The sequence below is a fragment of the Cotesia glomerata genome, linkage group LG2, assembly GCF_020080835.1.
Source record: "Cotesia glomerata isolate CgM1 linkage group LG2, MPM_Cglom_v2.3, whole genome shotgun sequence".
Taxonomy (NCBI): domain Eukaryota; kingdom Metazoa; phylum Arthropoda; class Insecta; order Hymenoptera; family Braconidae; genus Cotesia; species Cotesia glomerata.
The window spans coordinates 27260460-27278098 of NC_058159.1; the positions used below are offsets into that span (position 1 = coordinate 27260460).

Here is a 17639-nt window from a genome sequence, read left to right on the forward strand (position 1 = left end):
AATTTCTACTTGTCAATTTTTTTCTACTTTATATTTTGCCATAATTTATCTGTTAAAAAAATTCTTAAAATAATCAAATAACTGCTAAATTAATTTTCATATAAAATAAAATGAAAAAATTAAAAATGTCGGCTAACTTTATTATTATAAATTATAAATTTGTCATTGGAACCAGCTGACGGCTTATATTTATTAGCTTCACACACATATATCTATATATTTAAGGATGTAAGTATATGTATGTTATATATAAGCGTGTGTCTTCTCGCAATGCTCACTCTTCGCGGAGTATCAAAAATGGCTGACAACGGGGATGGTCCAAGCAATACATCCTCTGGAAAAAATACAAGAATAAATGTGTCTGATGGTCCAATAACTGATCCAGCATCAACAATCAAGGTAAGAACTCACCAATATTTTATTAATAATAAAAAAAAATTAAATATTGATTAAAAAAAGCACTCGGTTTTAATGTAAGCGGTTATTGACAATCTGTAATAATATTGAGTACATATAAATTTAATAGTTATTTATTTACTTTTTATTTTTTATAAATTAAATAATTTATAGGTAATTATAAAATAAAAAAAATAATTTTTTAACTAGTGCAATAATAAGCTGTCACATGCGATTATTACGTAATTGTATGTATCTTGAATTTAAAACAGTTGACAGATGTTTTTTTATTGGGTACCAGTGTATGTTTATTTGTCTAATTTTTTAATTGAGTTTAATTGAATATTTATATAGAAATAGATATGAAGACCTATTATATTTATAAGTATTTATTCTATTGTACGCGTATTTAGTTTATTATTTTTTAATTGTTATTATTTAATGGTATTATTGTTGCAAGACTATTTTTATATTTTATTATTTATTTCTGACATTTATAGTAAATATGAATGTCAATGCATGCTCTAATTTATTTATATTTATTTTTAAAACTTAATAATAAGTATATATGGTACATAATAACTACCTAACGTTGCTTTATTTTTATTTTGACATATAGAGCATTTTATTCATAGTAGACCCAATTAAAATCAAAACTACCCATTAATTATAAAGTTTACCTTTTGTTACAAGAAAATTTTAATATAGCCACTATGGTAGTGTAGATTAATAATTTTCAATGGATCAATTGTTTACTTTTTTAAAAAATTATAGTAATTAAAAGTTATGTGTAAAAACTTCTTTGAAAATAATTGTGGGAATATTTTTATAATGTCAAGAGATTAATTTGTTATTTTTATTAATAAGTTTGATATTTTATTAAGTGATCGAAATTGAGTAAGTAATTGATGAAGAGTTTATTATAGTGAACGAATTTTTTGAAGATTCTTGAAGTGAATTGAGATGAATTTAGTTTCAGGATTAATTGTACGAAGAGAAAATTTTTCAAGCGAAAAAAGTTTTACCGAGCGTTACTTTTATACCGAGAAAAAAATCATTATATTTCTCATGAATAAGGGTCAATTTATTGATGCGAGATTTTATTTTAGCCGGAATTAAGTCGCTGTATAACTGTATTTAATTGTATATTTAAAAAAATTTTTTTTTCTAGTTCATTAAAAATAGAATAGAAAAAAAATTTTTTTAAATGTCAATTTTTCAATAAACAATTTTCTTAAAAAATAAAAATTTTACAATTGAACATTTTTTTTTTCAAATGTTAATTTTTTAATAAATTTCTTTTTTATTTAATTTCAATTTTTCAATAAAAAATCTTTAAAAAATTAAAATTTTTCAATTAAACATTTTTTTTCAAACATTAATTTTTTAATAAATTTCTTTTTTGTTTAATTTCAATTTTTCATTAAAAAAGTTTTTTAAAAAAATTAAAATTTATCAATGAAACATTTTTTTTTTAAATATTAAATTTTTTAATTTGTTAATTTTTACATAATTTTTTTTTTTAATTTCAATTTTTTATTAAAAAAAATTTAAAAAAAAATAAAAAAATTTACATTTTTTTCCTAAATTGTTTGTGTTTATTCGGACAAAAAAATATTAAAACTTGGAGTAGAATTTTTTTTAATATAAAAAATTTTGACCCAATTGAAAAATTTATACTTACAAATTTTTATGATTATTCTCTTAAATCTATTGTGAAAAATAAAAATGTTATTTTATGCCAAAAAAAAAAAAAAAACGCGACCGTGAAATTTAACAATTACCAAGTATAAAATATTTGCGTTATATAAGTCTACATAAATCTCGGATTAAATATCTTCTTGTATTTGTAAACTGCTCAAAATTGAACTTATTTATAAATTATTACAATTTCATGAGAAAAATTGAAATTTTTTCTCCATTATAATTTATAATACCCCCCACATTGAATAACAAAGCGATATTATGTACAATAATTAATAATCCACATTTTAAGAAGACATAATATAAATAATTTTGAAACGACTTAAGTTACTCGAAGTGTTATGAATAACGTGATAAAAATATATCTATAAAAATAATGTAAACAATTGATACAGTCGAAAAAGTGGTAATAATACCTCCCCGTAATCATAAATATAATATCATTATTTACTGCACACACCAGCACATTCTAACTTCATGAAAACTTGTCTCATTTTCTCAGAAAATAAAATTCATTATTATTATTACGAACTATGAAAATAATTAACAGAATTTTGATTGGAATTTTTTAGCTAACAAAAAATAAAAAAAAAGTAAGTCATAAATTTATAATTAATATAAATATTTCTCTTATATAGAAAAATTTACGGCAGTAACTAATTTTACTATTCTATCTTGGCTAATGTAAACTTTTGATTAAAAATTTGCATACTTTCTTGTACGAGGTCAAGTTAATAAATTTTATTATTATTCTCTATTATTGCTATTGTAATTATAATTATATTTTGTATTATGAGTTTGGAAATAAAATTAATACCAAGGACAAGGACAGTAAATTAAAAAAACGTGATGTATTGAATAATAAAAGAAAAAATAAACAAAATCGAATTAAAAAGCGGTTCTATTATGAAATGGTTGGTTATTGTGATTTCAGAGCCTAGAGGCTTCAAATAATGCCTTTCACGGCCCGAGAACAAAATTAGTAAGTAAGAAAATACAACAAATTTGTGTATTAATCGAAAATATATATGTAAATTATTTATGGGGTATTCCATGCCAAATCGACCACTTTTGAACTCGACCGCTTTAAATTTAGCTGAAATTTTATTATTTTTTTTCTACCCTTTGAAAAACATTTTTGAGAATTTTTTCAAATTTTTTTGTCCAACACAAAAAAAGTTATAAATTTTTCAAAAAAGTGGCTTTATTATTTTCAAATAGCCATAGCTTTTTTTGATATTTACCTTTGGGTACTTTTTTTTTTAATTTTTTTTTTTTAATGCTTTTTGAAAAAATACACAAAAAAAAATTAAATACGATAAATTCGACAAAATATTCGGGTTTTTCGAGTAAAATCGTTACACGGAAAAAAGTAAACTGTAATAAATAACAGTCGATTTATAATAAGTAATGATCAACTGCTAAAAATTACCATTTCAAACAGTAAAATCGTGATTTTTCTATTTACTTTATAATATTAACAATTTACTCTTTACATGGAAGAAAATACTATTTCAAACAGTAATATTCGCTGTGTAAATGTCTAAAATTTTAAAGTATAATAATTAAGAATTCAGACTTTGATATTTATCATTTGGTACCTAAAAAATGATCTTATGATATGTATGTCGATAAACCCGAATATTTTGTCGAATTTATCGTATTTAATTTTTTTTTGTGTATTTTTTCAAAAAGTACATTCAAAAACAAAAATTAAAAAAAAAAAAGTACCCAAAGGTCAATATCAAAAAAAGTTACGGCTATTTGAAAATAAAAAAGCCATTTTTTTGAAAAATTTATAACTTTTTTTGGGTTGGACAAAAAAATTTGAAAAAATGTTTTTCAAAGGGTAGAAAAGAATGATAAAGTTTCAGCTAAATCTAAAGGGTTCGAGTTCAAAAGTGGTCGATTTAGCATGGAATACCCTTTATATATCTATATAAAATTTTTATTCCCTTGCAAATAGAGTATGCTCGTTCCTTATATTTATTATTGTTATTATTATTATTTTATTATTAATTATTATTATTAAATATTTATATAAATACTAATTGTAATTAAAATTAAGAATTTAAAAATTTTATTAAAACACAATGTGTTGTCAATTACTTTAATTATTATTTATAATTAACTGCCTACATGTCTTCGTTTTATCGGCATGGGTAACTGATTTTAATTAACAACTATTAAATTTAATTAATTAAATTGATCGACTAATATTTCACTTTTTTTTTTTAATTTATCAATTTTTTTTTCAAAGAAAAAAAATTTTTTTTCTTTGAAGAAAATTTTAAGATAAATTAAGTAATTTTTTTATGCAATATTTTATTTATTTACATATTTTATTAATTACTAATTATTAATTATTAACTAAAATGTTAATTAATAATTATAAAACTATGCTTTGATGCATGATTAATTTGTATAATGATATGAATTGTTAGGGAACTTGTAAAATAATTGTAATTTAAATCAATCAAATTTTAATACAAATAAATCAACAATTATTCATGTCATTTATTAATCATTAATCATTTAATCAAACTCACCCCACGAAGTCTTAATGGTAAGCTTATTTATTTTAATACAACTGTTAATCACTGTCCTGGTAAACAAGCACGTAGATGCCAATATTTCTAATTATTTATTTAATTGGTATAATTAATAATTAATAAATACATCATAATTAATTTCCAAGATAAATAAATTATATTTATAGTTTCATACGCATTGATTTTTAGTAGTTTTTAATCATCGCAATCCTGTGTCACAGCTAATTTTTTATGATTCATTTTATTGTTGTTTGTTTGTTAAATAATAAGCTTAAATTACTTTGTCTTTTTTCTTTTCTAGGAATCCAAATCTGGAGCGTTAAAAAAATCGAGTCGGTACCGAAGTAGGTCTTTATCAGCTAGCAGTAATGACAGCTACAGTTCTGGTATGATTCTATTTTGTATTTATTTATAATTTTAATAATTAATTAATCTATTCATTTTTTTAATACTATAAAAGTAGGTGGGATAAAATGGTCCATATTAATTTTTCAAGACCATCTGATGTAAAATTTCTTACATATAAAAATATTAATTTTATTTTTTTGCTTAGAATTTTTGTGAATTAATCACTTTCACATAATTAGAAAATTAAACACTGTTTAGTGAATCCTTAAGAGTAGACCGTAAAAAAATTATTTATATTATTAAGAGAATAAGAAAAATTTTTTCTCCAGAATAGTCATATATTAAAATCGGTTTTTTTTTTTTTACTGAAATTTAGTGTTATTGTAAAGATCTTAACGTGAATTTGTGCCTTTTAAAGATTTCATATCATTCTCACACATAGTCAATTTATGATGATAAGTATTTAGGCTGCATTCGAAAATACTCTATCTCTTAGATACATAATTAAGAAATTACCTTTTATCTTGTGAAATATTGACGTTTTTAAAGATATAAGCTCATCCCGATGTTACATTCAACAAGACCTTTTATTTGAGTACTCACATCGATTTTTTATATATTTATATATATTATAAATATGTAAATATGAAAAATATATCAAAATACATGTGGGTACTCAAATAAAAGCTCTTGATAAGTGTATCATCGGGATGAGCTTATATTTTTCAAAACTTCAATAGTTAAGAAAGTACAATGCAATTTAACAAATATCTTGAGAACTATTGACATTTTTTAAGATATAAGCTCATCCCGATGTTACACTCATCAAGACCTTTCATTTGAGTACCCACATCAATTTTTCATATATTTTATATATTTATATATCTATATATATATAGGAGACTTTCTATAGATATAGATAGTCACTCATCACGATATCTCTGGAACTATAAGACCTAGAGACTTGAAATTTGGCAGGAATATTCCTTTTGCCAAGTAGAGGTCAGCTAAGAACGGATTTCACGAAATTCCACCTACAAGGGGGGTTGCGGGGGTGTTCACGAAAAAAAATTCATATTTTTCAATTATGGCTTTTAATAGTTCAAAACTTGGTCAGAATGTTTCAAATTACATTTAGAAATTTTTTAAAAACGAATTCTGTGACATTCCACCCCCCTGGCGTGCCCGTGCGTGGGCGTCAAATTAAGAAAAAATTCGTAAATTTCAATCTATAGCTATTAATACTTTGAAACATGGCCAGAATGCTTTTTGGCGTTTTTGAGCTGTTAAGAATAAATTTCATTAAATTCTACCCCCACATGTCCGTGCGTGGGCGTAAAATTAAAAGAAATTGTACCTTTTAATCTATAGCAGCTAAAGGATTGAAACTTGGCCAGATGGATTTTTTTGGAGTTTTTGAGCTGTAAAGAATGAATTTTATGAAATGCCACCCTCACAAATCCTTGCGTGGGCGTCAATTAAAAAATTATAAAATTCAATTCCTAAAGGATAATAAGAAGGCATTAAATATAGAAAAAATTAAAAATTTTTATATAAGGTAAAAGCCATAATAGATGATCATGTACCATTATATGATCACTCTATGTATTTGTATACCTATATTTGTGAATATAGATATACAAATACACGTATATTGTACGCCACGCGAAGCGGGCGGGTAACGGCTAGTATTATATATATGTATATATGAAAAATATATCAAAATGCATGTGGGTACTCAAATGAAAGCTCTTGATGAGTGTATCATCAGAATGAGCTTATATCTTGAAAAACTTCAATAGTTAAGAAAGTACAATGAAATTTAACAAATATCTTGTGAAATATTGACATTTTTAAAGATATAAGCTCATACTGATGTTACACTCATCGAGACCTTTCATTTGAGTACCCACATCAATTTTTCATAGATTTATATATATATTATATATATACGAATATATGAAAAATATATCAAAATGCATGTGGGTATTCAAATGAAAGCTCTTAATGAGTATGTCATCGGGATGAGCTTATATCTGTAAAAATGTCAATATTTAAAAAAGTACAGTGAAATTTAACAAAAGTCATTATTTGCTAAAACAAAATTTTATTTATTTAGTTAATTTAATAAACTACAATCTTAATTTTTTCTAGTTCACAAGTCACGGCAGTCACATAGTGACTGCAAGATTGCTAGTTTTTATTAATTTTATTTTTATAATTATAAAATAATTTTAGAATAAAACAAAAAAAATTTTTTATTTAAAAATTGTTAAAAAATCAAAATTTGTGAAATAAATTTACTACAGCCTACTCTTAAATATTATTGTTTAATTTGCACTCCACTGAAAACTAATAATTTATTAACATAAAAAATAATTTTTGTTTTAATTATTCGTACCTTGATGTTAGGTAATGCAATAATAGTCGCTTACAGTACAAAGTCATGTCATAAATTTTTTATTAATTTTTTTTTCACTCAATAAATTAAAATAAAAATAATATAATAACAATAACATTGTCATTAATCAACTCGCAATTAGATCATGCAGTGAAACTAATAAAATCATTTTGTTGTAATTTGCTTAAATCTCAGCGTCTTATACAGGAAGTTCATCTGGAGAAGACGATGTTTCACCGCGGGAAAAAATTCAGAAAACGGAGAAAGGATTTACGGATTTTTGTGTGAGAAATATCAATCAGTATGCATTTGGAAGGCGAGAAATAGAAATTGCTGAGCAAGAGATGCCCGGAATAATGGCGTTGCGTCGACGTGCTGCTGAAGATAGAGTAATTATTTCATTTTACTATTCTTTATAATAAATTATACCCAATTAATTATTGGTATTTTTTCATATAAATTTTCTTTCAGCCTCTAAAAAATGCCAAGATTGTCGGGTGTACCCACATAAACGCACAGACAGCGGTCTTGATCGAGACACTGGTAGAATTAGGCGCACAAGTGCGATGGGCTGCTTGTAATATTTACTCAACGCAAAATGAAGTCGCAGCAGCTCTTGCTCACGCAGGGTATCCTATTTTTGCATGGCGAGGCGAGACCGAGGAAGATTTTTGGTGGTGCATCGACAAGTGTGTCTGCGCTGAAAATTGGACAGCAAATATGATTTTAGACGACGGTGGAGATGCTACACATCTCATGCTCAAGAAATATAATAATATGTTTAAATCTATTCAAGGTATTGAAATTATTTTTAAAAAATTATTAAATAAATATTTAATCTATATTATTAAGAAAATAAGCAAAATTATGTGGCCAGTGTATTTAGGCTGCATTCGAAAATGCTCTATCTCTAGATACATAATTAAGAAATGACCTTGTATCTCGTGAGCTGTTGACATTTTTAAAGATATAAGCTCATCCCGATGTTACACTCATTAAGACCTTTCATTTGAGTACCCACATCAATTTTTCATATATTTATATATATTGTATAAGGTAAAAGCCCCAATAGATGATCATGTACCAGTATATGATCACTCCATGTATTTGTATACCTATATTTATGAATATAGATATACAAATACATGGAGTGATCATATACTGGTACGTGATCATCTATTGGGGCTTTTACCTTATATGTATATATGAAAAATATATCAAATTGCATGTGGGTACTCAAATGAAAGCTCTTGGTCAGTGTAGCACCGAGATGAGCTTATATCTTTAAAAACGTCAATAGTTGAGAAAGTACAGTGCAATTTAACAGATATCTTGTAAATTATTGACATTTTTAAAGATATAAGCTCATTCCGATGTTACATTCATCAAGACCTTTCATTTGAGTACCCACATCAATTTTTCATATATTTATATATATTATATATATATATGTATATATCAAAAATATATCAAAAATGCATGTGCGTACTCAAATGAAAGCTCTTGATGAGTGTAACATCGGGATGAGCTTATATTTTTAAAATATACGTTATATATATACATATGCATATATGAAAAATATATCAAAAATGCATGTGGGTACTCAAATTAAAGCTCTTGATGAGTGTAACATCGCAGGATGAGCTTATATCTTTAAAAACGTCAGTATTAAAGAAAATAGAGTGCAATTTAACAACATTCATTATTTAATAAAGTAAAATTCTATTTATTTATAGTTCACAAGTCACGGCAGTCACATAATGACTGCAAGGTTGCTAGTATTTATTATTAGTGTTAATATTATTACAGGAATCGTTGAAGAGAGCGTAACCGGAGTGCATAGACTATACCAGTTATCAAAAGCAGGAAAACTTTCAGTTCCTGCGATGAATGTTAATGACAGTGTAACAAAAACAAAGTTTGACAATCTCTACAGCTGTCGCGAAAGTATAATCGACAGTTTAAAGCGTTCAACGGATGTTATGTTCGGAGGTAAACAAGTTGTAATCTGCGGGTACGGGGAGGTCGGCAAAGGCTGTTGTCAAGCTCTAAAAGGTCTCGGTTGTATTGTTTATATCACTGAAATCGATCCGATCTGCGCTTTGCAGGCCAGGTAAATAAATTTTATTTAATTAAGATTATTATTTAACATTAAAATATTTTAATGGTACAATTCCAGCATGGATGGTTTCCGTGTTATGAAACTCAACGAAGTAATAAGAAACGTCGATATCGTTATCACGGCAACTGGCAATAAAAACGTAGTAACACGTGAGCACATGGATAAAATGAAAAATGGTTGTGTTGTTTGTAATATGGGTCATAGCAATACTGAAATTGATGTCGTACGTTACTTTTTTATTTTATTTAACAATTCATTAACTGATTAATTTAATTGTGTAATTTTTTTCTACATGACTAATCAAAATAATAACAATAATAATAATCATGAATTTATTTTTATAATAGAATAGTTTACGAACACCCGATTTAACTTGGGAAAAAGTCCGCTCGCAAGTAGATCATGTAATATGGCCAGATGGAAAACGTATCGTGCTTTTAGCTCAAGGACGATTAGTTAATTTATCATGCTCCAGTATTCCGTCATTCGTTGTATCAATCACCGCCGCCACTCAAGCTTTAGCCCTTATTGAACTATTTAATGCCCCCGCAGGACGTTATAAGAGTGATGTTTATTTACTACCTAAAAAAATGGGTAATTATTATTATTATCTATGTTATTAAGAGAATAAGAAAAATTTTGTATCCAGGATAGTCATATGATAAAATCGGAGTTTTAAAATGAAATTTAGTGTCATTGCAAAGGTTTTGACTTAAATTTGTACCTTTTCAAGGTTTCATATCATTCTCACCGATAGTCAATTTATTATGATAAGTATTTAGGCTGCATTCGAAAATACTCTATCTCTAGATACATAATTAAGAAATGGCCCTGTATCTTGTAAACTATTGACATTTGTGAAGATATAAGCTCATCCCGATGTTACACTTATCGAGACCTTTCATTTGAGTACCTTTATCAATTTTTCATATATTTATATATATCATATATATATGTATATATGAAAAATATATCAAAATGCATGTGGGTACTCAAATGAAAGCGCTTGATGAGTGTAACATCGGGATGAGCTTATATCTTTAAAGACGTCAATAGTTAAGAAAGTACAGTGCAATTTAACAGATATCTTGTAAATTATTGATACTTTTAAAGGTATAAGCTCACCCCGATGTTACACTCATCGAGACCTCTCATTTGAGTACCCACATCAATTTTTCATATATTTATATATATTATATATATGTATATATGAAAAATATATCAAAATGCATGTAGGTACTCAAATGAAAGCTCTTGATGAGTGTAACACCGGAATGAGCTTATTTCTTAAAAAATATCAATATTTAAGAAAATACAGTGCAATTTAACATAATTAAGATACGACCTTGTATCGTGAGCACTATTGGTTATTTTTAAAGATATAAGCTCACCCCGATATTACGCTCATCGAGACCTTTCATTCGAGTATCCACATCAATTTTTCATAGATTTATATATATTATATATATATGTATATATGAAAAATATATCAAAATGCATGTGGGTACTCAAATGAAAGCGCTTGATGAGTGTAACATCGGGATGAGCTTATATCTTTATAAACGTCAATATTTAAGAAAGTACAGTGCAATTTAACAATTTAACAATAGTCATTATTTAATAAAGAAAAATTTCATTTATTTATAGTTCACAAGTCACAGCAGTCACATAGTGACTGCAAGGTTGCTAGTTGTTATTATAATGATTAATGTTTTTTTTTTAATTTATAGATGAGTATGTGGCATCACTACATTTGCCAACATTTGACGCACATTTGACAGAGCTTACCGATGAACAGGCCAAATATATGGGTCTAAACAAAGCTGGACCATTTAAACCTAATTATTACCGGTAATAGTTTTTATATATGATATAAATATTTTAATATAAAATATGCAAACTTAATATGTGAAATGTAACTAATATATCATGAATTTTTTATCGTTTCAGTTACTAGTTGAAAAAGCAAGAGAGCACACATAAAATGCGGCAATCTTGTATGAGAATAATTTAATCAAGAACTATAATTTATGCAACTGCTTTAGTTTAAATAATTGAAATAACCATCTGAAAAGAAAATACACAAAGTATTAATATACTATCATCATTTATTTATGAATAAATCATGTCAATTAATCATTTTAAAGTGTCATGAACTTGAAAGCAATTTTTAAAATTCTTTTTGATCAAATAATGAAATAATTTATAATTAAGCCAAATTAAAAAAAAAAAAAAATTATTCAGCCAAATTAAAATTAATTATTTTAGCAGTATTAATTATTAAAATTTATAATTGTGATTAGTTTAATGTTTCGCCCATTTTTTAAATGTGTGGAAAATTTGAGTTTTTATAAAATGATTAAAATTATTATTTAAAAAATTGGCAACGAAATTTTATTAAATTTTAAAATTATCACCGTGTTAATTTGCTCATGTATTAAATATAAATAATAAGTCGTTATTAATAAAATATCAGACCAATAGTATTTTTGAAAATATTGAATTTATTGAACGATACTAAGTTCGAGCCGAGGTTGTGAATAAATGCTGTTCTAAAAGGTTGTCGCTCACTTAATAAAACTCAAATATTATACTGTGGTCTCACTGTACTTAGATCTGTAATTAAATATCAAATTATGCAGCTTGCAAGGACGTGAATAAGTCAATAAAATTGTTAATTGTATTGTACCATAATTTTAGATCACCAATTTTAACTTACCTGTTAAATACTTTAAAAGTATTAAAAAAAATAATTATTATAATAATAAAAATTAATTGGCCTAAAAATTAAATTTTATGCACATTACTTGAAATTTTTGCTTGAAAATTTTGATTTTGTAACTCAGCTTTTTTAAATTATCAATCATCAATTGTAAAAATAAATATGTATGAATTGAATTGTAAAAAATAGTCTAAATCAAAATATAAGTGTAATAGATTAATTATAAGTAGAGATCTGCTACAATTACAAAATATGTGAAATTAATTTGAAGATTTAACAGACAAAATAATAGAAAAATCCAATATTTTTGTAACACCGTGATTAAATGTTAGAATCAATTTTTATTAAATTAGAAAATTCAATTTTAAAGTACCGACGACTTGGTTGAAAAACCAAATAAAAAGTTCAAGTACATTTATTAGTATTTTTTTTTTTCGACGATTCATTCCAGCGTACTTAATGCATAATTACATCCATATATTTTATTGAAATTATTTTATAAAAATTTACATATTTTTCATGTATACTGTATATATGTAAACATTATAAATAATATAATGTATATACGTTTATTTTTCTTTTGTCAATAAAGCAGATTGCCAAGATAATAATAATAATTTGTTTAAATTCTTCATTAAAAAATTTATAAAATATTTTTCACATTTTTTTTGTTTTTCTGTATTATTAAGAGAATAAGAAAAATTTAGTGACCAGTGTATTTATATAATAAAATGGGTTTTTATGGTTAAATTTTTTATCATAAGAAAGGTTTTGACTTAAATTTGTACCTTTTCAAGGTTTTATATTATTTTCACCAATAGTCAATTTATGATGATAAGTATTTTGGCTACATTCGAAAATGCTCTATCTCTAGATACATAATTAAGAAATGACCTTGTATCTCGTGAACTATTGACATTTTTAAAGATATAAGCTCATCCCGATGTTACACTCATCAAGACCTTTCATTTGAGTACCCACATGCATTTTGATATATTTTTCATATATATATACATATAATATATATATATATATATATATATATATATATATATATATATATATATATATATGAAAAATATATCAAAAATGCATGTGGGTACTTAAATGAAAGCTCTTGATGAGTGTAACATCGAGATGAGCTTAGATCTTTAAAAATATCAATAATTAAGAAATGACCTTGTATATTGTGCACGATTGACATTTTCTAAGATATAAGCTCATCCCGATGTTACACTCATCAAGATTTTTTATATGAATACCCACATCAATTTTTCATATATTTTATATATTTATATATATTATATATATTTATATATGAAAAATATATCAAAAATGCATGTGGGTACTCAAATGAAAGCTCTTGATGAGTGTGACATCGGGATGAGCTTATATTTTTAAAAACGTCAATAGTTAAGAAAATACAGTGTAATTTAACAAACGTCATCATTTAATAAAGTAAAATTTTATCTATTTATAGTTCACAAGTTACGGCAGTCACATAGTGACTGCAAGGTTGCTAGTAATTTATTATTTGCTTTCTAAAATTTTTTTCAGATAATAGTATAAAGTAAAAAAAAAATTTAATGAATGTTTTATATTAATAAAAATCAATTTTGATCAATTTTATTAAAAAAATAAATTTGATAAAAATAAAAATGTATTCAAAGTTTGAAAATAAATAACAACTTCCTTTGTTAATAGTAAAAAAAAAAATGTTTGATAAAAGTAGTCATGAGAAAATAAAACAAATTTAATATGTAGTTATTGAAGATTAAATTCTTCAACTATGAATATGAATAAGTTATGATAAAATTTATCATCATTATTATTACTTTATTTACTAATGATAATAGCTGATGGTTTCTTAGTAACAATAAAACTATAATTTATTGATCATTAGTCCAAGTTTCTAGCAGATACTGTTTATCAGCTTCTCCCATTAAATTTAAGTAAACTTCCATTTATAATGATAAAAAAAAAAAACACAGACACTAATAAACAAGGACATCAAATCGTGGATCGTATTTTCACGGCAGAATAGATCTCGGGATCTAAATAGCTTTTCGGTGTATACCTGAGTAGTTCTGAAAAATACACCAAACATAGACAGCTGGACCTCTACTAATCTTTTAGTAGAGTGGGTTGGTAATAGTAAATATCAGCGTTGGGGTCCAGGTCCTATCTACTGGCTGATTTACTTGAGATGTATTATACAGAATAGAAGATTCAATTCTTTTTTAGATCTTTCAGCCAAGAATGAAAATAAAAGTACTTGATGAAAAGATTTCTTAGATTTACTTTTTCTACCTGCCTCACAATTTTTAAATAAGCTTATGCCCTTATATATATATATATATATATATATATATATATATATATATATATTTTTTTATAATTCAACTAGAAATTTACAGTTTAATATTTTCAATTCATTGATTTTTTTTCTTTAAATCACGTTTGAATTTATTTTCCGATTGTAAAAAATAAATTTTAATATTTATTATTTTGAATTTTTTAAAGGAAGTCTTTCATAAAATTAAAATTATAAAAAAAAATTTTTTTTCAACCTGAAAAATTTTAATAAATAATAATAACAATAAAAAATTATTAATTAAATAAAAGAAGAAAATATTGATGATATAAATTCTATATTTTCAATCCATTAATGGAAGATTAAACACTATTACAGTATTATTTTTTTTTTTGTTCAATTAGATATAATTATTCTTAAATATAATTTATAGTTTAGATATAAATTTATAATTTATAGTTATAAACTATTAAAAGTCATACTTAATGCAATTATACGTATAATAATATATATTGCAAATAAAATTAAGAGATATACTTAATAATTTAACCAATACATATTTTATTAATGATTTATAACTAATAATAATAATAATCATATATAATATGTAATATAATGAATCAAAAAACGATGGCAAGTTTTCATGGCCTACCCTAATGGCATGATTGATATTATAATGGTAAACATGAAACAAATGTCTACCTCGTACATTACCACATAAAATAAGCATGCATAATTATTAACTTATAACTTATATAATAACATGAAAAAATGATAGTAATAAAAATAAATTTAATTGCTTAAAAGTTAAACTTAATAATTAACGCACAATATACATTTTCTATCAACTTTTTTTTTTCTATAAAATAAATAAGGAATATAATATAGTATTAATTGAGGACAATTACAATTTACATCACTCTGTACAAGTTTACAATTATTAAGGCTCATTTTTTAAAATCTGAAGTATTTTATTAATATATATTTATATCGATTTTTTCATGCGATCGGCGAGACAAAATTTGTTGAAACAAAAAAAAAAATCATATCTTGTGTAAACAGTCTTATCTTATATTTTAATATCCATTGCACTTAAAAATTATTTTATAATTTTTCTATTTTTAACGTTTAATCAATTATTTTAAACTTATGAATAATCTTATTTATATTTTATATTTTAATCTATAAAAACTTTATCAATTATACAAATTACAGGTAATTAAGTCCGTTGTACATTTTTATTGTTAATTATAAATTATAATTATAACTATTTAATTTAAGTTCAAGGCAATCGATCCAAGGAAATTATCAACTACAAGAAAAGAACAAGATGACACTGGATATTATCCCAGATTATACTCAGTGATATCTGTGTTGAAAAAAATTTTAGATAGTATTTAAAACAATATTTGACTATTTTAATATCTAAAATACATAATAGAAAAAAAAATGATGAAGATATCACTGGGTATAATCCAAGATTATACAGGATACTATCTCGGATTATATCTAGTGTCATCTTACGCAATATAATTAGAGATATTTTACTGGGAGAAATAGGAAATTACAATTAGTATAATCTAGATATCACTCAGTATAATCTGGATTATACTAGCTATCTAAAATTTTTTTTTCACTATAGACATCATTGAGTATAATCTGGGGTGATATTCAGTGTCATCTTTTTTTTTTTGCGTGTAGACATGCTTGATATTTTTTTTAATTATTATTATATAGTTTATTAAATTAAATTATTACAAGTATTAATTATTTAAAGTGCGATATAGAATAACTTTGCTCTATTTAGTTTTTTATTTATAAATATATAACAAAAATATAGGGATAAATTGGCCTATATACAAGTGTGAAATCTAGAAAACTTATTATATGTGTTTTATAATAAATTTTAAACATCAAATTGAATTATTATTTTTATCACTACTAATAGGCACAATTAAATCCATTTATGCATTTTTATATCTTAATTACTTTGCGAGACTTAAATTTACGCAAAGCTAAATTTATAAATTTTTTTTTTTCTGTATAAAAAATTAATAAATGTAATTTTAGTCACCAAAACTATTTACGCAGCGTATTTATACATAGACACATGTTTTTAATTGTAAAATTTTGTCATGTAACTTATTTTATCAATTACAATCGCATAAAATATCTAGGCACTTTTTTTTCCTTTTTATTATTAAATTATAAATTTTTTTATGTCCTCAATAATTTTTTATTTTTAAATCAAAATATACACGATTAATTTGATCTTTTTTCTTTTCTTATAAATCGAACTTAAATTTCGTTAAATTATTATAGTTGCAATCAAGTAATTTATTATTAAATTTTATCGATTATATTTATTTTTAATTAGAGATTCGTTAATTTTTTTTCCAAACTGTTTTAAGACCCTCCACTTTTTTACAATTTATCAGCGATTCGATAAAATAAGAAATAAATTTTAAAATAAAAACAATTTTAAATATTTAAATTTTTTTTACCGAACGTTGTTACAAAATTTTAATTTAACAATAAAAAAAAGCGGAGAATTTTTTCAGAATATTCAAATCTCAGGCCAAAAATAAATGAAGTGTGACAAAAAATTAGTAACTTGAGGGAATTCCATCAGTCTGACTGTTTAATAAATAAATATTATTTAAGTCTCACGGAAAAAAAAAAAAAAAAAATTATTATTTTCTACAGTTTCACATGATTATAATTTATGCATGTATTGTTTAACACAAAAAAGTTATTGTCGACTGATGTACCTCAATGACTAGCTCAGAGATATTATGCACAAAACATATTTTCTATTATTAATATTTCCCATTATTTATTTATTAATTTAAAAAAATATTTTATCAGTAAATACGTCAAATGGCAATGAAAAATTCAATATCCAATTACATAATAGTGTAATAAAAATAATTATACTATTGGTTGCTCAATATGATCCGTCATTAAATCCTGTCTAACTTACATGGCATATTTACTTGCTATTGTTATCTTATTTTTATTATAAACTGTTTATGTTAATATTAATATTAATATTTTATCCGATAAATGATAAAATGTTA

The 17639-nt window shown here is 24.3% G+C and overlaps 1 protein-coding gene across 5 annotated transcripts; it reads left to right on the forward strand.

Annotated features, from left to right (window-relative positions):
- Positions 1–243: 243 nt before the first annotated feature.
- On the forward strand, positions 244–11643 carry LOC123258554 (adenosylhomocysteinase-like 1). Of its 5 annotated transcripts, none has more exons than XM_044718634.1 (11): positions 265–399; positions 2673–2693; positions 3035–3082; positions 4954–5038; positions 7597–7790; positions 7873–8197; positions 9211–9514; positions 9581–9746; positions 9871–10117; positions 11254–11374; positions 11474–11643. In XM_044718634.1, exons 1-11 carry the CDS (start codon positions 271–273, stop codon positions 11478–11480), a joined length of 1647 nt encoding a protein of 548 aa, XP_044574569.1. In that variant the 5' UTR covers positions 265–270; the 3' UTR covers positions 11481–11643. The 5 variants fall into 5 exon arrangements, with proteins under 5 accessions (XP_044574573.1, XP_044574574.1, XP_044574571.1 ...); XM_044718635.1 differs by having other exon boundaries at positions 7609–7790; XM_044718636.1 differs by lacking the exon at positions 2673–2693 and having other exon boundaries at positions 259–399.
- Positions 11644–17639: the final 5996 nt, after the last annotated feature.

Excerpts from the sequence above, each read along its gene's own strand:
- LOC123258554 (XM_044718634.1), top strand. The coding sequence starts at position 271 with ATGCTCACTCTTCGCGGAGTATCAAAAATGGCTGACAACGGGGATGGT. Across the intron at positions 3,083-4,953 it reads ACGGCCCGAGAACAAAATTA|GAATCCAAATCTGGAGCGTT; the intron begins GTAAGTAAGAAA and ends TTTCTTTTCTAG. Across the intron at positions 7,791-7,872 it reads GACGTGCTGCTGAAGATAGA|CCTCTAAAAAATGCCAAGAT; the intron begins GTAATTATTTCA and ends ATTTTCTTTCAG.